The sequence below is a fragment of the Schistocerca serialis genome, chromosome 7 (genome assembly GCF_023864345.2).
Source record: "Schistocerca serialis cubense isolate TAMUIC-IGC-003099 chromosome 7, iqSchSeri2.2, whole genome shotgun sequence".
Lineage (NCBI taxonomy): Eukaryota > Metazoa > Arthropoda > Insecta > Orthoptera > Acrididae > Schistocerca > Schistocerca serialis.
The window spans coordinates 180,459,643-180,481,376 of record NC_064644.1 but is presented as its reverse complement, the minus strand read 5'-3'; the positions used below and the strand labels follow the sequence as shown (position 1 = coordinate 180,481,376).

Here is a 21,734-nt window from a genome sequence, read left to right as displayed (position 1 = left end):
ATTAGGAAATGAGACGCTTAAGTAGTCAATGAGTTTTGCTATTTGGGTAGCAAAATAAATGATGATGGTCGAAGTAGAGAGGATATGAAATGTAGACTGCCGATGGCAAGGAAAGCGTTTCTGAAGAAGAGAAATTTGTTAACATCGAGTATAGATTTGAATGTCAGAAAGTCGTTTCCGAAAGTATTCGTATGGAGTATAGCCGTGTATGGAAGTGAAATGTGGACGATAAATAGTTTAGAGAAGAAGAGAATAGAAGCTTTCGAAATCTGGTGCTACAGAAGAATGCTGAAGATTAGATGGGTAGATCACATAACTAATGAGGAGGTATTGAATAGAATTGGAGAGAAGAGAAATTTGTGGCAGAGCATGACTAGAAGAAGGGATCGGAAGGTAGGGCATATTCTGAGTCATCAAGGGATCACCAATTTAGTATTGGAGGGCAGCGTGGAGGGTAAAACTCGTAGAGGGAGACCAAGAGATGAATTCACTAAACAGTTTCAGAAGGATGTAGGTTGCAGTAGGTACTGGGAGATGAAGGAGGTTGCACAGGATAGAGTAGCATGGAGAGCTGCATCAAACCAGTCTCTGGACTGAAGACCACAACAACAAAAGAAGTTTGTATAAATGGAAAAGATTTGGAGACAAGAGAAGGTTTCAGATTGATTTTTAATGCTTAGACAGAGATTTAGGAACCAGATTTTAAATTATAAGACATTTCCAGGGGCAGATGTAGACCCTGACCAAAATTTGTTGCTTATGTACTGTAGATTAAAACTGAAGAAACTGTAAAAGGGCAGAAAATTAAGGAGATGGGACCTGGATAAGTTGAAAGAATCAGAGGTTGTTGAGAGCTTGAGAGGGAGCATCAGGGAACAGTAGATTAGAACTGGGTAATGGAATACAGTAGAAGACGAATGGATAGCTTTTGGAGATAAATTAGTGAAGTAAGAAGAGGATCAAATATGTATAAAGGCAAGGACCAGTAGGAATCCTTGTATAGCACAAAAGATATTGAATTTAACTGATGAAAGGAGAAAATACAAAAATGCAGCATATGAAGCAGGTGAACGCGAACAGAAACGTTTAGGAAATGAGATTGACAAGAAGTGCAAAACTGCTAAGCAGGAGTGGATATAGGACGAATGTGAGGATTTACAAACATATTTCACTAGGGGAAAGATAGATACCGCCTACAGGAAAATTTAAGAGGCCTTTGGGAAAAAGAGAAGCACCTATATGATTATCAAGACCTCAGATGTTAAACCAGCCCTAAGCAAAGAAGGGAAAGATGAAAGGTGGAAGGGGTGTATAGAGAGTCTATAAAAAGGAGATGAACTTGAAAGCAATATTATAGAAAGGGAAGCGGACGTAGATGAAGATGAGATGGGAGATATGACACTACGAGAAGAATTTCACAAAGCTCTGAAAGATCTAAGTCGAAACAATGCCCCTACAGTAGACGGAATTCCGTCAGAACTACTGATAGCTTTGGGTCAGAGAGCCATGACAAAACTCTTCAATCAGGTGTGCAAGATGTATGAGAAAGGCGAAATACCCTCAGACTTCAAGAAGAATGTGATAATTCCAATTCCAAAAGAAAGAAGCTGCTGTCAGGTGTGAAAATTATCGCACTAACATTTAAGTAAGTCATGGTTGCAAAATACTAACCCGAATTCTTAACAGCAAAATGAAAAAAACTGGTAGAAGCAGACGTCGGGGATGATCTTTGGATTTCGAAGAAATGTAGGAACATGCGAACCAGTAATGAGACTACGACTTACCTTAGAAGTTAGATTAAGCAAAGACATTTGTAGAATTTGTAGACTTAGGAAGAGCTTTTGACAATGTTGACTGGAATACTCTATTACAAATTCTGAAGGTAGCAGGGGTAAAATACAGAGAGCGAAAGGCTATTTACAACTTTTACAGAAACCAGACGGCAGTAATAAAAGTCGAGGGGTATGAAATGGAAGCAGTGGTTGTGAAAAGAATGAAACAAAGTCGTAGCCTATCCCCAATGTTATTCAATCTGTACATTGAGCAAGCTGTACAGGAAACCAAGAAAAATTTGGAGTAGGAATTAAAGTCCATGGAGAAGAAATAAAAACTTCGAGGTTTGCCGACGACATTGTAATTCTGTCTGAGACAACTAGGGACTTGGAAGAGCAGTTGTACAGAATGGACAGTGTTTTAAAAAGAGGATATAAGATCAACATCAAGAAAAGTGAAAAAAGAATAATGGAATGTAGTCGAAGGCTGAGGGAATCAGATTAGTAAACGTGTCACTTAAAGTAGGAAATAGGTTTTGCTATTTAGGCATCAAAAAAACTGATCATGACCGAAGTAGAAAGGATATAAAATATAGACTGGCAATGGCAAGACAAGCATATCGAAAGAAGAGAAATTTGCTAACATCAAATATAAATTTAAGTGTTCGGAAGTCTTTCCTGAAGGTATTTGCCTGGAGTGTAGCCATGTACAGAAGTGTAACGTGGACGTTAACCAGTTTAGATAAAAAGAGAATAGAAGCTTTCGAAATGTGGTGCTACAGTAGAGTGCTGAGGATTAGATGGGTCGATCACCTAATGAGGAAATACTGAATAGAATTGGGGAGACTAGAAATTTTGTGCCACAACTTGACTAAAAGAAGGAATCGGTTGATAGGACAAATTCCGAGACATCAAGGGACCATCAATTTAGTATTTGAGGGAAGTGTGGGGGGTAAAAATCGTAGAGGGAGACCAAAAGATCTATACAGCAGGCAGATTAGGGAAGATGTAGGTTGCAGTAGTTATTTAGAGATGAGGAGGCTTGGACAGGACAGGGTAGCATGGAGAGCTGCATCAAACCAATCTTCCGACTGAAGACCACAACAACAACGACACAACAATATTCAAGTATTTATTTTACATAATTGTAAGTGTAATTAAGTAACTGACATTAGAGTAAATTAATAACACATTACGACAGGAAATTATAGGAGGTCGTAGGTAATAGTAAACACTATGTATCTATTGAAAACTAGGTGATGCGTGTTTCATAGAATTTGTTGTGGTTGGCAGGAGAGCCAACACCGTGTTACTAGAGGAGGCCGAAATGCACGCGTTTTAGCTCACGCAGGCTGGCGTGAGGACTGGAACAGGACAAGGAAATTAGAATTTAGAAAAACGGACGTAGCTGGTGGAATACTTAACTTTAATCCATTAATGATGAACGTCGGTTTTGACAGTACATGATTCACAATATCAATAGTAACTGATAATGGCGCCTTGCTAGGTCGTAGCAAATGACGTAGCTGAAGGCTATGCTAAACTATCGTCTCGGCAAATGAGAACGTAAGTAGGCAGTGAACTATCGCTAGCAAAGTCGGCTGTACAACTGGAGCGAGTGCTAGGAAGTCTCTCTAGACCTGCCGTGTGGCGGCGCTCGGTCTGCAATCACTGATAGTGGCGACACGCGGGTCCGACGTATACTACCGGACCGCGGCCGATTTAAAGGCTACCACCTAGCAAGTGTGGTGTCTGGCGGTGACACCACAGAATTAATCGACTGTAAGTCTTAGATATAACTGATTTGAATATTAACATTCTGCCGTCCGCACGACTCGTATATATATATTCCCTTGGCGCCGGCAGTGCTAGTTCGGATTACTTGGCTTGTCGCCGGCCGTTCTTGACATTATCGGGAGATCATAAATTATTAAGTTTTATTAATCTCGTCGTTGGTTCTCACACGATCACAACCCTGTTCCCCTACTTTCATAAAACTTCGATGGTATACATACGTAAATAAATACAACATGTGTTTATTTCATATATTTGTTTATTTGCATTGTCTTTGGTACTTAGTGCTTCTCTTTCGTATGATATGCAGCAAAACAGTCTCCAAGATGCAACGCAAATTTTACACAAGACTTGCATATTAAGTTTGTTGTTATCCTTTTTTTGTTTCTGGAACATACAAGGCAGTTCCTTCGTTTTCGTTTATTCGTTTCGGACATAAGTATTAGTTGGTACGCGATGTAGTGGCAACGCCCAAGTTTTGCTCAGAAGCAGGTGCATGGTCTTTCTTCCACGAATCAGACACTTTCAATAAAAAATCGTGAAATCGGAGACTCTTGTGATCTGTATTGAAATAGTGCCATGTACGGGACGCATTAAACAATGCGCAATTAAAGAGGGACATGCAAACCTTTCTTAACCATTTTTTAGGTTTTCTGTATATAGGGTAATAACTCAAACTTTGGTCTGCCTGATCCAATCCATTCATGTGTTTGTTCTAATCTAATACACCTTCGGATTTTTTTTTTATTGTGCAATTGGTTTTTCTACATTTTCTTTGAGTGTCACTCAAAGTGGCATTATGTATTGCAGAGATCATTCGTATCATTTTAGTTTCCGAAGTTCTACATACCCGTGCGAGTACTTCACCTTTCCGTTGATTACAAGCTTCAAACTCATTGACTTTTGCGCGCTTTAATTTTTCCGGAAATCCTATATTTTGCCATGTCGTTCCACAAACTCGAATTTTCTTTTCAGGTAACTTCTCTGCAAGTTCTACACTGTTATAATAATTATCCATGTAGAGGTGATGCCACTTTCCATAAGAAGGTGTCAATAGTTCCTTCACTATTTTTTTATAAAGGCTGTCCAGCGCCGCTAAATATCTTGAATGAGACATGACACAGAATCCGAATGTGTATGCCATGTTTCGTAATTTTCGACGGACTGTAAACTTTAAAATTTAACCGCCCACTCCACAGTATCATTCCTTCATCAACTGAGATGTTTTGCCTTGGATTAAAGGTTTCTTTAAACTTTTTGGAAAAATAATCAATTACGAATTGCCCTTTGAAAAGCCTGTCGGCATTCTCCGGTTTATTGTTGCTCTCGGAAAAATGTAAAAATCATAATATTTGTCTGAATCGGTTACGGGATGTCGTTTTCCGAAATATCGGTGTGTCTATCAACGGATTCGCTGACCAATAATCATCGATCCTTGCTTTTTTTTTACAATTCCCATAAGGATAGCAAGCCCAAACCATTTTCTAAGTTCGGGTCCCGTAACGTCGACAAATTTGGCATTTTTTTATCCAGTTTTTTCTATTGCAATTTTGACTGTAGTACTTGTTGGTTCCGTTGCTAATATATTCAAATAGATCGTTCCCAATATACAATTCTACGATATCCTCGACGCACTGTGTATCTTTGGGAAATATGTTTGAACCTGGAGATCCTTCAAATTTATTATTGGTCCCCAGTAAATCAAAGTCTGACCTCTGTGCACTGTCGTCTTCTTCTGATTCATCCGAATCAGTTGGCAACCGTAGCGTTCGCCGAATTCTTCTTGGACGTATTTCACTATCTTCCGACGATTCTGCTTCACCTTCATATTTTTTATATTCAATGTCTTCTTCCCACTCGGCTAAGTCGTCCGAAACGTCAGACAAGACGTCCGCGCATTCATCGTAAATAATCGTATCGTCTCTTTAGTCTGCCACGATGAAAGGGCACGTACTTGTTGACGTGTGTAACTTACTGTTACCTAAACAAAACACCAACAGAATGCAAAAGATACTAAAGTGTTGTCGTCGGCCACTTAGCGATACTGTGCACACTACACCACTGTGGTGTCGCCGGACGGAATAGTGTTAAGAATTTTTAAAGTTAGGAACAAATGGTCAACCCCAGTGAAAATAACAGGAAAAATTCTTTGGAAATGAATGAGCTCATATTTAATTTTGATGATTTCTTTTAAATTAATCAAAATCAAGTTATCTCATAACAACATAATTTAGTAAATGAATACTGATGCCAAACAATACCATCATACACAACCGTGATTGGTTCTAGTGGATGTAGTACACTGTGGTGCAAATAGTTTTAATGTGTATTATAAGAAGTAGTTATGATCTTCATTTTTCGGAATCTGGGCAGTAAAATTACGAGATTCGGAGGCAGAGTGGGGGATGCGAGTATACATAGGAGAAGTAGGAATGTTGAGCAAGGGACAGTGTGTCAACCACGGATTATCTGAGTGGAAATCACGTATTATTTCACTCAGAAATCTTAGTGCAAGTTACAGAGACAGACACTGGAACGATGCAGCATTGAACTTTGTTCAGTTCGGTCCGAAATCACAAGTTTCGGGGATAGCAAAATTTTCGTGCAGTAGCAATGAACTTTAGCGATTTACTATGAATCGAAGAAACTCTGATTTTTTCTGTTCAGTTGGTAATAGTCTTCAGCTTTAGAGTGTGGATATCAGAGGAAGTATTTGGCAAAACACTATAGCGTAAATCTGGAAGGTAAACTCACACTAATGCTATCTTCGGCTGGGCTATATACTCATGTACGCGCTCTGTGCAATGTTATTAACCAGACGGAACATTACTCACAATCTCGTGTGTCGCCTATAGTTATTGATCGCCCACCTCCTATATGTTATTAATCATTGGTGTTGAAAGCAGAAACTTTGAACTTGAGTTGAACTAGAGTGCAAGTGGATCTTCCCTCCTTTAGACAACCAAGAGCCAAACAATTTAACGGCCATACATTGTACCAGCAGCCTTGGTGTCGAAAGAAAACATTTATCATCTGTTATGTTTCACACTGTAATGTGTATATCTGAGTAGTACCTTAGAGTTCTGTAGTGTAGCTAAATTTTCTAACTTTTTTAACACCTTACCTTCTATGTCAGATAATAATATAAACAGTAATAACATCTTTCATCTTCCTAAGGGCAGTAGTATAATTTACTAGAATACCCAAGTAGATACATTTTCTTCCATTTTGACATGAAAGGCTTGCATGTAAGTTCAGGTTTCTGCTAGCACTTGAATGAACTGCTCCACACACGGTCTAGAATGGGTATGGATTCATTCAGTATGACTGTGTAGTATTTTCAGGTATGGTTTGACGTGCATTTTGGTTTAACATACACTGATCAATCTTTACAGACAAATTAACAAATCATGATTTCTTTGACTTGTTCGTCCGTAGAACAGTGACGCCTGGCGAAGCGTCCCATACGCGAAGGAGTACACTGTTCCCTTTCTTGACCGAAAACTGAAACTACATTTAAAAGTTCAAAGGCTTGTACAAAGCAATAAGTCTAACCACTTGTTTCTAAAAGTTCACATTTCACTTTGTACTCTAGGGAAAGGCTTTAGGAAATTGATATTGATGACGCCGGCCGGTGTGGCCAAGTGGTTCTAGGCGTTTCAGTCTGGAACCGCGCGACCGATACGGTCGCAGGTTCGAGTCCTGCCTCGGGCATGGATGTGTGTGATGTCCTTAGGTTAGTTAGGTTTAATTAGTTCTACGTTCTAGGGGACTGATGACCTCAGATGTTGAGTCCCATAGTGCTCAGAACCTTTTGAACCATTTTTTTATATTGATGACTCTGAGTTCAGTGAATAATAAAACTTAAAGAGCCATCCTCAAAATACGGATTACAGAACCGCTATAATTAGTATCCTGTTGAGTTCTGTCTGTTATGATGGATAGTGTTTCTTCTTGTTTCCGAGCAGAAAAATCAGACAATGGAAGTTAAGTGACTTGTATGCCGAGTAAACACGGCAGTTGACATCTGACAGTTTGTGTGTGTGGAGAATTTACATCTTGTCGGCATGTGGCAGGTTTCCTGAGCCTGTTGAACGACGACATCCCGGGCAATGCGGGTTTCAAGGACCAGGTGCTGGCGCTACAGTGGGTGCAGAGGAACATCGCAGCCTTCGGCGGAGATCCTAGCAGCGTTGTCATATTTGGGGAAAGTGCAGGTGGCGGCTCCACGTCACATCTCTTCCTCTCGCCGACCGCCAAGGGTGAGTACTTCCTGAGCTATCAGGCCTATAAGCCAGATGTAATCAATCAAGAACTGTAGTACTCCGAAACAAGATACGAAAAGAAAATATATCACTTCATTTGACGGAATTTATATCATTATCCCTTTGTTTTTCTTAGTTCCTGTCTTTGTTTTTATAAGGATGCTTCTATGCAGTGCATCTTCTTCTCTTTAACCTCATCTTTGAATCTCCAACCACTTCTTTACTCTATTTAGGTTTGTGTTTGAGCTCTCAAACGAGTGACGTAATAATTTTGATCATGCTATCGGTGTTCATGTGGAGTACTTGACTTAGCTAGATTAGCCTGATTCCAGATTTGTTTCCCGAATTTGTTATGCACTTCGTCCTGAATTTCAGAGTTCAAATTGCTACACCAAGAAGAAATGCAGATGAAAAACGGGTATTCTTTGGACAAATATATTATACTAGAACTGACATGTGATTACATTTTCACGCAATTTGGGTCCATAGATCCTGAGAAATCAGTAACCAGAACAACCTCCTCTGGCCGTAATAACTGCCTTAATACTCCTGGGTATTGAGTCAAACAGAGCTTGGATGGCGTGCACAGGTACAGCTGCCCATGCAGCTTCAACACGATACCATAGTTCATCAAGAGTAGTGACTGGCGTATTGTGACGAGACAGTTGCTCGGCCACCATTGACCAGACGTTTTCAATTGGTGAGAGATCTGGAGAATGTGCTGGCCAGGGCAGCAGTAGAACATTTTCTGTATCCAGAATGGCCCGTACAGGACCAGCAACATGCGGTCTTGCATTACCCTGCTGAAATGTAGGCTTTCGCAGGGATCGAATGAAGGGTAGAGTCACGGCTCGTAACACATCTGAAATGTAACGTCCACTGTTCAAAGTGCCGTCAATGCGAACAAGAGGTGGCCGAGACGTGCAACCAATGGCACCCCATACCATCATGCCGGATGATACGCCAGTATGGCGATGACGAATACACGCTTCCAATATGCGTTCACCGCGATGTCGCCAAACACGGATGCGACCATCATGATGCTGTAAACAGACCCTATATTCATCCGAAAAAATGATGTTTTCCCATTCGTGCACCCAGGTTCGTCGTCGAGTACATCATTGCAGGCGCTCCTGTCTATGATGCAGCTTCAAGTGTAACCGCAGCCCTGGTGTCCGAGCTGATAGTCCATGCTGCTGCAAACGTCGTCGAACTGTTCGTGCAGATGGTTGTTGTCTTGCAAACGTCCCCATCTGTTGACTCAGGGATCGAGACGTGGTTGCACGATCCGTTACAGCAATGCGGATAAGATGCCTGTCCTCTCGACTGCTAGTGATACGAGGCCGTTGGGATCCAGCACGGCATTCCGTATTACCCTTCTGAACCCACCGACTCCATATGCTGCTAACAGTCATTGGATCTCGACCAACGCGAGCAGCAATGTCGCGATACGATAAACCGCAATCGCTACAATCCGACCTTTATCAAAGTCGGAAACGTGATGGTACGCATTTCTCCTCCCTGCACGATGCATCACAACAACGTTTCACCAGGCAACGCCGGTCAAATGCTGTTTGTGTATGACAAATCGTTTGGAAACTTTCCTCATGTCAGCACGCTGTAGGTGTCGGTACCGGCTCCAACCTTGTGTGAATGCTCTGAAAAGCTAATCATTTGCATATCACAGCATCTTCTTCCTGTCGGTTAAATTTCGCATCTGTAGCACGGCATCTTCGTGGTGCAGCAGTTTTAATGGCCAGTAGTGTATATTGTATATCAAATAGTGTTCGGGTGTTAGCTAAGCCAAAGGGCTTCCAGTAGTCCGGAATATTGTGACTGTATTGTAGGGAGCAGAAAAATAACAAAAGGCAATACCAGAAATCTTTCTCTCCTCAAATGATTAGGAATCCCATTGCCAAAAGTTCAACTTTCAAATTACTATTGTGCAGGAATGGCTGCAAATGATCTCCAAGTAGCCGAACATAACAATTTCCAGTCAATGATCAGTTTAGTTGGACCAGAGGCCCAGTCCATTCCATGTAAACGCAGCCCACACCATTATGGAACCACCACCAGTTTGCACTTTGCCTTGTTGATAACTCGGTTTCGTGGGATCTGCGCCACACTCGAACACAACCATCAGCTCTTACCAATTGAAATCAGGACTCATCTTCCCAGGCCACGGTTTTCCAGTCGTCCAAGGCACAACCCAGGAGAGGCGCTGCAGGTGATGTCGTGCTTTTACCAAAGGCACTCGCGTAGGTCATCTGCTGCCATAGACCATTAATGTCAGTTTCGCCACACTGTCCTAACGCATACGTTCATTGTACGTCCCATATTGATTTCTGCCGGTTATTTCACACGGTTTTGCTTGCCTGTTAGGGCTGACAACACTAAGCTAACGCCGCTTATCAAAATGGCTCTGAGCACTATGGGACTCAACTGCTGAGGTTATTAGTCCCCTAGAACTCAGAACTAGTTAAACCTAACTAACCTAAGGACATCACAAACATCCATGCCCGAGGCAGGATTCGAACCTGCGACCGTAGCGGTCTTGCGGTTCCAGACTGCAGCGCCTTTAACCGCACGGCCACTTCGGCCGGCTAACGCCGCTGCTCTCGATCGTTAAATGAAGGCCGTCAGGACTGCATTGTTCGTGGTGAGTGGTAGTGCCTGGAATTTAGTACTCTGTGCTCACTCTTGACACTGTACACCTCCGAATATTGGATTCCTTAATGATTTTCGAAATGTCCCATGCGTCTAGGTCCACCTACCATTCCGCGTTCAAAGTCTGTTAATTCCCATCGTGAGGCCATAAACACGTCCGACACCTTTTCATTTGAATCACAGTAGTACGAATGACATCTTCGCTATTGCGCTGCCTTTTTATACGTTGTGCATGCGATACTAGCACTATCTGTATATGTGCATATCGCTATCCCAAGACTTTTGTCATTCAGTGTACTAATCACTTGCATATCTAAACATGTAGCGCTTGACGGTTGTTACATGTTGAAATTTTAATGGCTAACGGTTTGCTTAGAAGGCTCTATCATCATCAATATCGTCGTCATCATCGTCGGTGTCAGCCAGTTCGATCACTTGGTGATGTGGTCTGTTTGAGTTGACTTGCAACATAGGAAGCCAGCAGATCCTTCCTTATCTGCCAATCTTGAACTTTCCGTTGCCATTTAGTCTGGCTTCTTTCTTAGGTCTGTCCCTTCTGTTCTTTTGGTAAGCTGAACTCAAAGCTAGTACTTCATTTGACCATCTACCGTCTTTTACTCGAGCGAAATGACCAGCCCACTGTTGTTGCAAGGCATTCACTCCTTCCACTAAGCTACTGATCTTCTGTACGTCTGTTATCAACTGCTCTCTTTCCCTGTTTCTTCGTGTAGCCCGGCATTGATCTTTCCATTCCACTTTGGGTTACTATTAGTTTTCTAACAATGAACTCATTTAATGTCCTTCTCTCACAGCCATAAGTTATTACTGGCAGTACAGACTGGTCAAAAACTGTTTCCTTCAGCTCAACCGATATCTTAGAATTCAAACCTGAAGAGTATCTTCCATAAGCTTGTCACCCTAATTTAGTACGTTGACTGTTCCTGTTTTTAGGTAGCCCAGAGAGACATATTCTGTGATCATTTCCGGGTATACGTCCCTGTGGTGTCCATTTATTCATCATGGTCTTGGTTTCATCATATTTCTTTTTAGACCACTTCAGATCAGAATAATACAAATTCGCTAACTAACGTCTGAAGTCTTTATATTTACAAACTGAACAACATCAGGGATATTATTTTGCAATTCAGACATTGCTTTTTCTAGAACTGCTGAAAACAGTTTTGGAGGTATAGAGTCACTTTGTTTTACAACATTTTAAATGGGAAATTCATTTGTTTCCTCAACAACATTCACAAACGCTGTGAAGGCTTTGCATATGTTGTATAAGTCCTTAATATAACCATGTTCTATTTCTTCTTCTGTTAGAGCCTCAGAAACAGCTGAGTGACTGCTCGAACCGAATGTCTGTTCAAAATCAATAAAGGCAAACAAAGAAGAAGATGGCACTCATTTGTTCTGCTAATTGTTTGCGTAGAGTGAGGATATGATCAATTTTACTACAAGCTGGACGGAACACAGGTAGCTCAGTGGGTTGAACCACATCAAGTGTAGTGCTCGACCTGGAAGTAAAAATTCTAGTAAAAACTACGGACAGAAGGTTGATAATGCGAGTTCTGCACATCTTTAGTACTACCTTTCTTATGTTTTGGGATTATTTTAGCTTTGTTTATTATTTAATACTAGATAAAAACCTTTCCCATAAGAATGTGTAAATTTCCTGGATTATATGCTTCGTTCCAACGCCATTAATATCTTCAAATGTTCTGAATAACTTGCAACAAAGTTCCATAAATATCGTCAACTTCTTGTTAAACGTCTGCAGTATCACTAGCAGGTGGCAGTACTGTGCCACAAGCAACGAGTGTCTCAATTTTAGCAGCCACTGTCTCACTCAACATGCAAACTTCAGCGTTCACTTTCATTTGTTATAAACCTTTTTTGGTGAACTTGATGGCTAATTTGTATTTTCTTTCACAGTCTCTCGAAGAGAGTTGATAAGTGTCCTTCAACAAAGCACTATCAGTCAAAACATTAAAGTAAGAATTGAACAGCTATACACCAACTCTCTCTGATACATCATAGTAGTCATAAAAATGGATTTTTACCTTCATGTTCTAACTATGGAGTAAATTCTAAGTACTGAGTAACCACTAGTCACTGCCTCATGTACACAAAATTTAAATCTCCTCTAGAAATGCAGGTTTTCACAACCAATCTTCATATCTTTGGAAATGCAAAAGCTATGACTCATGCTGATGCTTTAGAAAAATGGATTAATAGCTGTTCAGAACTTGAAATGATGTCGTTAATCGTTATGACCAACAAATTGTTAGCGATCATATCTTCATGTGCATTGCCCACATTCTCTTACCTTATATCACAGATAGAAGAGGTATAATTAAGTTCGCCATCAGGGAATTCTCATCCCTAGACCAACTGACAAGTTTATCATTTCCCAAGAACTACTACGGCTGCTGATTTAAAATAAGCATGTTATCATTACTCCCAAGTTGTATTTGTACATCTTTAACATAATCTAGAAACCAAGTGAAGCAATACGTCACATATATTTGACTGTATATTTATATATATCTGACTGTATTTCTACATACATACACACACACACACACACACACACACACACACACACACACACACACACACACCCGGCTATCTTGTCCACCCAAAATATCTCTGGAACAATAACAGCTATTGGAAAGCGACTTTCACCGGTATCAATGTAGGGTTGGGGCCCATGAATGTACATATTTGGAAACATTCTAAAACGAAAGCATATGTGTTTTTTAACACAAACTGATGTTTTTTTACATGGACCTCCTATATTTTTTCTTCAGCAATCCATAGCATGACAAAGTACATACACAATGGCGTTGATTGCATCGCAATATTCCCATTGCATCCCGAGATATTGAGACGCGAAGTTGACGCTTGAACCACCCAACATCCGCTGCTAGCGCACGTTCTGAGGCTCAGACGTGAACCCCATGCTGCCCGTAATCGCGATGTGATTGACATGTGTTATCACACCTCCATACTTATCAAAAGGGAAACTTACTTGTCAATCACATAAGTTTGTGTTAAAAAACACATATGCTTTCGTTTTAGAATGTTTCCAAATATGTACATTCATGGGCCCCAGCCCTACATTGATACCGGTGAAAGTCGTTTTCCAATAGCTGTTATTGTTCCAGAGATATTTTGGGTGGACAATATAGCTGGGACACCCTGCATATATACGACAGAAGTAGAGCTGTGAGGACGGGACGTGAGTCGTGCTTGGGTAGCTCAGTTGGTAGAGCACTTGCCCGCGAAAGGCAAAGGTCCCGAGTTCGAGTCTCGGTCCGGCACAAAGTTTTAATCTGCCAGGAAGTTTCACATCAGCACACTCTCCGCTGCAGAGTGAAAATCTCATTCTGGAGACATCATCTATCAGACGTAGAAATCCGATTACCAATTTTCGTTTATGTGGCATAGCTCCTCCTTGGCTTGTGGTTTTTCCGTCAGTGTATTTCATCTATCTTCTGCAACTATCTTTCTTTTAACTGAAATAATCAGCAACCAGCTGCAGAAGAGAAATTTTATTTCCTTTCCGGTTTCAGGCACTTAGTACTCTTCTTCAGAAGGTTATAATTATCGAGTTATGTGTGAGTGTAAAAAATACTATGTTTTCAGTATAGTGCTCTGGTGATGAGGTTCTTAGTGCCTGTACAAAAATTGTATAAGGAAGTCAAACACCAAGTGCAAACATTATGACAGAATTGGATCTAACAGCAAAGCTGATTACCTCCAGTTCTGGCATGATGTTTGCACTTGTTGGTTAGCCTCCTTAAACCATTTTTGTACTGGAACTATGAACCACATGACCACAGCAATATGTTAAATGCATCTTTATTTTTGCCACTCGCAAATAATGCGGTAGTTACCGACTTCTGAATAACGGCACTAGGTGCCTGAAACCGATAAGGGAAATAAAATTTCTCTTCTGGAACTGGTTGTTGATTATTTGAATTAATAGTGAAAAGGGTACTTAGCTATATTTTTTTGAAGTCAGAGTTGCTATTAATGAATATCTCATGAAGTTTTGTGACATTTAAACCAACATCCAAATATTTTTTGTGTTTTCTGCTGTAATGGGTGTCTCCAATTTCAAGTTTTAGAATATGATAAAGGATTCGCAAACTATTATTTCCAGGAACACCACTGAAACTGCTGTTGTTCTCCAGGTGGCTTCAGGGATGGTATTCTGAAATAACAACTGACAGACTTTCCGTAATCTGTTATGTAAAATACCAAGGAGTTCCATTAACATATTCTTGTGAATATTCTTCGGTACACCTTCAGTCTTATCTGTAAGAATTATTTCTTTTAAAATTACCGCCATTAGTTCTTGAGGATATTTTCGTTCTGTCGTTGCAACTAAACGAAAATATGCTGAAGAACTGTAAAGCAGCTACGGACAGTACGGCCACACACATGTAGAATTACCTCCATTACGTGTATCTCTTTCTTTGCCTCGTTCTTGGTCTCGATCTTGTTTCCTTTATCTTCGCTTAACTTCAGCATCCTCAACCAAAAACTGAGAATATCTTTGCGTTTCATTTATGACGTCTTCCATAATATTTAAATAACATTTTCTGTTTTATTTAAAAGTGTTAATGTTACTTTCGTACTCCTGACGCATTTCCCTGCATTGCGAACACTAAAACGTTCGCAGGTTTATTGATTTATTTTTTGGCTGAGGTTCGTCTTCTGAACTTGCAGACGTCCCACTGTGATGTAGGTTTATTGTTTTTATTCCTAACACTGTGCTAACCACAAAACTCTTTTCGATTAGTTGCCACAAAATTATGAACATAGTTGTCTGTTTTTGGTTCATAGCGGCAATACCAACTGACAGTATGCAACATTAGAACACAAAAAGTCCCCGCATTTTACTAAGAAACCAGCCAAGTGGACTTTTTTGAGTGATTTCTTATCTAAACTCGAAATTTAACGTAATGGCGAACCGTAATAAGAGGACGGTGTTTGACTTATTCAGCACTACACTGTACATTTACTCCCATACAAAAATACGCCATCATTAACTCATATTATCTTGTTTTGCAGATTGCCTGGTTTCTGTCCGATTTCTCTTGAACCGTCAGCCCACGAGTGACAGTGTATGGCGGCTGCCCCCGCCCATAGCAGAGAAAATTCTTTACAAACCGAACTCGTGTCCTAACTCACTATGGAACTACCAATTCAGTTATCAGTTTCAGGAAAATTATAATGTCGAATGGGTGCTGACTAATAGCGAAAGCAACTAGAGGCAATTGTCGTGAAATCTCAAAACTATATCTTCGTTCACCGTGAAAATTGAATGAATTACTGCACCCCCAGCCCCATACTCTTTTGTTACCTCTGTGTCGGGAAAAAGTTTCATTGTTTATGTAGTAGTTTCTTCTTCGTACCGAGCGAGTTGGCGCAACGGTTAGCACGCTGGACTCCCATTCGGGAGGACGACAGTTCAGACCCGCGTCCGGCCGTCTTGATTTCGGTTTTCCGTGATTTCCCTAAATCGCCTAAGGCGAATGCCGGGATGGTTCCGTTGAAGGCCCTAACCCGGGCTTGTGCCCCGTCTCTAATGACCTCGTTGTCGACAGGACGTTAAACCCTAATCTCCTCCTCCTCCTCCTCCTCTTCGTCGACGTTTGTGGTGGCTTATTGGTATATTAAATAATGCACGCACTGCATTTAATATCAGGTTCCTATTTTTCGAATTTATAGAATGGTTTGGCTCGAAGTGTAGTGAACAAAACTTCACGTTATTGTGCTACATACGCCCTCTTTCCTTAAAAACACCGTGCTACAAAGCAATATAAATGAAGCTCTTCACATGCATCTGATATCGTATTCAACAGTGTAGCTTACTGACCAGTTAAAGGGGGGACATTCATGAAAGACGCACGCACTATTTAAAAGATGAATCAGATCTACAATTTTCAAAAAATAAGGTATGTACTTTTTCTCAGAAACAATTGAAGAGAAAAATGGTACAAATGGCTCTGAGCACTATGGTACTCAATATCTGAGGTCATCAGTCCCCTATAACTTAGAACTACTGAAACCCAACTAACCTAAGGACATCACACATATTCATGCCCAAGGCAGGATTCGAAACTGCGACCGTACCAATCACGCGGTTCCGGACTGAAGTGCCGAGAACCGCACGGCCACCGCGGCCGGCTATTTTGAAGAGATTTTTACATAATGTTCTCTGGTTCTCTGTTTCATCTCTGCATGTAGTAAGCTTCACTTACGAGGTTTCTTTGAGCATATCGAATAGGAGAATTTTAATATTTTTTAATTATAATTTCATAACTATGATATAAAATTCATGCAAAATTCCAAACACCTTGCCCCCTATCTTAGCTTACATACAGATCGCAAAATTTGCCCTTGAGACATCGTTTACTGGGTTTATAGAAATAAGTGTACAACATTTCATAACTCTAACCTTCATATATTCTGAGAAAGGGGTACATAAAGCTCAAAAAAACATGATTTTCTGGAAATGCAATTTAAAGTTCAACCTAACTTTTTTCTTATGTCATCTCTTCAGAAGTTCCAAGATTTTTACTGAGGGTCGTCTTTCCCTTCAAGGCTTCTCTTCTGATTTCGTGTTTGCTGTCTTCTTTCCTTTAGCAGATCTTCTATTGACTTTTCACCTGCAAACAGAAGTTGTAAATCTGTGCTTCTCAATATGTCTTAAGTGAAATTTCCTATCTTAGAGTCTGTTCTCTCTAATGGACACGATAATTTGACGATCTCGCTAGCGCTACCAGAAGCGGTGAAAATAGGCGCTTCTTAAAAGATATTCATTTGCTCCTAGCGCTGCAAACGTCAGGCTGCCCGTAGATGCGAAGTATTACAAAAGGCTTGCGTCCACTAGCAACTAACTTCCTTAAGCACTTGCTGAGGCGTTTACATTGGAATAAAAACTTACACAAGTTCACTTCTTCAGGTCACTGGGACAAGTTTATTTCAGGAACTCGCCGTAAGTACTTGTTACAGAAGTGCAGTTATTCTTAAAAACCAGAGCAGTCACCACTGTTGTCACATTATTATTAATAAATAAAAATCATGACGAAATCCAAAAATAAAAAATTTAAAAACATATAAGAGGAGTAGATATATGGTGTCGCCAATAAACGCTATTCCAATTAACTAAAATCAGAGGACTTCACATAGATTAAAAACTTTGGAGAAGTCGTACGTACATTTCGAACAGGTCTTGTCTATTGTATCATCAAGTATTCGATAACAGAAAACAAAAATGCGGCTCAGTATCTCACCAAGAGACTATCTGCTGATTACTATCCGATTTTTGTAAGCAGTATTTACAAATTCCACTATCCATTCTGATGAAACAAATTGAATGATAAACTCATTTCGCAGTTCCTTGACTGGTAGGACCAATTATGTGTCTTCAGGCGTTCCAACGGTACGTTTGTTTTGGGCCATCTGCCTTTGTGCCATTCTCCTTTTCGACAATAATATTTTCGCGCCGGTACAGAACAGTCACAATTTTTGTAAGTTTGAGAAAAACTTCGACAAAAGGCAAATTCGGCATGTACTTTCAAGCAAGATACAAGAAACTAAAACGAATTTTCACCTCCAACGGAGTGCACGCTGATTTGGGACTTCCTTACGAATTAAAACTGTGTGCCAGACCGAGACTCGAACCTGGGATGCGATCTGGAGCAGAGTTTTAATTTGTCGGGAAGTTTTATGCAAGGAATTGTTTCCACTAACTTGCGAACCTCCTGAATTTAATGAAACTATCCTACATCGGCGGGAGGGTGGCGGGTTAGCAGATATGGTCGTTCGTAATATTCCATATAATTCCGCGACCGTATGGATAATGCGCCATATCGCAGAAGTAATTTCGACAGAATGCCTAATAAATACGAGCTCAGAATTAAGATGTTAGAACGGTTGCAAGACGGGCAAATAAACTGTAACGGCTCAGAGAGGAAGGCTGAATTGTTACCTACAATAAACGAAAACAAACTAGCTGTGAAAGCGTACATTGCGGATAAAATCGCTGAGAGCAGTGGCCACAAAGTAGTGTGTTTACCGTCCTACAATTGTGATGTAAATACGATAGAATTGGTATAGGCCAAAATAAAACACAGTTTCAGGAAGATCAACGTCGCTGGTGACATGTCAAAGGAAAGATTGCACAGTCTTGTTAATGCTGCTTCCCTTCAGTTAATGCACAGGACTGACAAGGCTATTGCAGGAAAGTGGAGTAGCTGGATCAAGAGCGCTGAACACGAGATGGAATAATGGAAATAGCCATCGATGAAGTTATCATCAATACCATGCCCTCAAGCGATAATGACAAATGATCATCATCATCATCATGTTGATTCTAACGCAAATCACAGTGATCTTTAGTGAACATCACTATGACAATTCTTTCAGGTACAGTTAATTACACTTTGTAAACATTACTGCTGTGCTGCGTTTAATAAATGAAATGTGCAAACAGATTCAAAATAAGTTTTTTTACTTTATATTCATAGTGTCGAAAGTTGTACATTTATCTAATTTCATTTTTGATTGTTTTCTGCATCTACATACATACTCCGCAATCCAGCATACGGTGCGTGGCGGAGGGTACCTCGTACCATAACTAGCATCTTCTCTCCCTGTTCCACTCCCAAACAGAACGAGGGAAAAATGACTGCCTATATGCCTCGGTACGAGCCCTAATCTCTCTTATCTTTGTGGTCTTTCCGCTCAATGCAAGTTGGCGGCAGTAAAAATGTACTGCTGTCAGCCTCAAAATGCTGGTTCTCTAAATTCCCTCAGTAGCGATTCACGAAAAGAACGCCTCCTTTCCTCTAGAGACTCCCACCCGAGTTTCTGAAGCATTTTCGTAACACTCGCGTGATGATAAAACCTACCAGTAACAAATCTAGCAGCCCGCCTCTGAAGTGCTTCTATGTCCTCCCTCAATTCGACCTGATAGGGATCCCAAACGCTCGAGCAGTACTCAAGAATAGGTCGTATTACTGTTTTATAAGCGGTCTCCTTTACAGATGAACCACATCTTCCCAAAATTCTACCAATGAACCGAAGATGACTATCCGCCTTCCCCACAACTGCCATTACATGCTTGTCCCACTTCATATCGCTCTGCAATGTTACGCCCAAATATTTAAACGACGTGACTGTGTCAAGCGCTACACTACTAATGGAGTATTCAAACATCACGGGATTCTTTTTCCTATTCATCTGCATTAATTTACATTTATCTATATTGAGACTTAGCTGCCATTCTTTACACCAATCACAAATCCTGTCCAAGTCATCTTGTATCCTCCTACAGTCAATCAACGACGACACCTTCCCATACACCACAGCATCATCAGCAAACAGCCGCACTTTGCTATCCACCCTATCCAAAAGATCATTTATGTAGATAGAAAACAACAGTGGACTTACCACACTTCTCTGGGGCACTCCAGATGATACCCTCACCTCCGATGAACACTCACCATCGAGGACAACGTACTTGGTTCTATTACTTAAGAAGTCTTCGAGCCACTCACATATTTGGGAACCAATCCCAAATGCTCGTACCTTAGTTAGGAGTCTGCAGTGGGACACGAGTCAAACTCTTTCCGGAAGTCAAGGAATATGGCATCCGTCTGATACCCTTCATCCATGGTTCGCAAGATATCATGTGAAAAAAGGGCGAGTTGCGTTTCGCAGGAGCGATGCTTTCTAAAGCCGTGCTGATGCATGGACAGCAACTTCTCTGTCTCAATGAAATTCATTATATTCGAATTGAGAATATGTTCGAGAATCCTGCAACAAACCGATGTTAAGGATATTGGTCTGTAATTTTGAGGATCCGTTCTTCTACCCTTCTTATATACAGGCGTCACCTGCGCTTTTTTCCAGTCGCTTGGGACTTAACGTTGGGCAAGAGATTCGCTATAAATGCAAGCAAAATAAGGAGCCAATGTAGTAGAGTACTCTCTGTAAAACCAATACATAAATAGTACATTAGTTACAGGTAAAACTCTCGAGCAACAAATTACATGATTTCCGATTCGACAGAAGTGCCACTTAAGCTGGCAATATTTCCGCGAGTGCAGCCTCCTATTTCGTGTCAGGTGCAAAACGAGGTTAGTGGTTCCGGCACTGCACCCAGCAATAGACACTGCCTTCCCCTCACCGCTCCTCGCCCCCAAGCAACCATAATGCGGGGGCACGACCGTTCCCGCCAGCCATGGCGCCAACCGTCAGACAGTTGCTTGGCCACCATTGACCAGACGTTTTCAATTGGTGAGAGATCTGGAAAATGTGCTGGCCAGGGCAGCACTCGAACATCTTCTGTATCCAGAAAGGCCCGTACAGGACCTGCAACATGCGGTCGTGCATTATCCTGCTGAAAGGTAGGGTTTCGTAGGGATCGAATGAAGGGTAGAGCCACGGGTCGCAACACATCTCAAATGTAACGTCCTCTGTTCAAAGTGCCGTCATTGTGAACAAGAGGTGACCGAGACGTGTAACGAGTGGCACCCCATACCGTCACGCCGGGTGATACGCCAGTATGGCGATGACGAATACACGCTTCCAATGTGCGTTCGCCAAACACGGTTGCGACCATCATGATGCTGTAAACAGAACCTGGATTCATCCGAAAAAATGACGTTTTGCCATTCGTGCACCCAGCTTCGTCGTTGAGTACACCATCGCAGGCGCTACTGTCTGTGATGCAGCGTCAAGGGTAAATGCAGCCATGGTCTCCGACCTGATAGTCCATGCTGCTGCAAACGTCGTGGAACTGTTCGTGCAGATGATTGTTGTCTTGCAAACGTCCCCATCTGTTGGCTCAGGGATCGAGACGTGGCTGCACGATTCGTTACAGTCATGCCGGTAAGATGCCTGCCATCTCGACTGCTAGTGATACAAGGCCGTCGGGATCCAGCATGGCGTTCCGTATTACCCTCCTGAACCCACCGATTCCATATTCTGCTAACAGTCATTGGATCTCGACCAACGCGAGCAGCAATGTCGTGATACCATAAACAGCAATCGCGATAGGCTACAATCCGACCTTTATCAAAATCAGAAACGCGATGGTACACATTTCTCCTCCTTACACGAGGCATCACAACAACGTTTCACCAGGCAACGCTGTCAACTGCTGTTTGTGTATGAGAAATCGGTTGGAAACTTTCCTCATGTCAGC

At 41.3% G+C, this 21,734-nt stretch overlaps 1 protein-coding gene across 1 annotated transcript in view; it reads left to right on the top strand.

Annotated features, from left to right (window-relative positions):
- The window catches only part of LOC126412951 (juvenile hormone esterase-like), a 98,108-nt gene that overhangs the window by 19,934 nt on the left and 56,440 nt on the right, over positions 1-21,734 (top strand). The window contains exon 4 of the mRNA XM_050082843.1: positions 7,643-7,828. Within this exon, the coding sequence (XP_049938800.1) occupies positions 7,643-7,828 (186 nt within the window). The remainder of the gene's footprint in view (positions 1-7,642; positions 7,829-21,734) is intronic.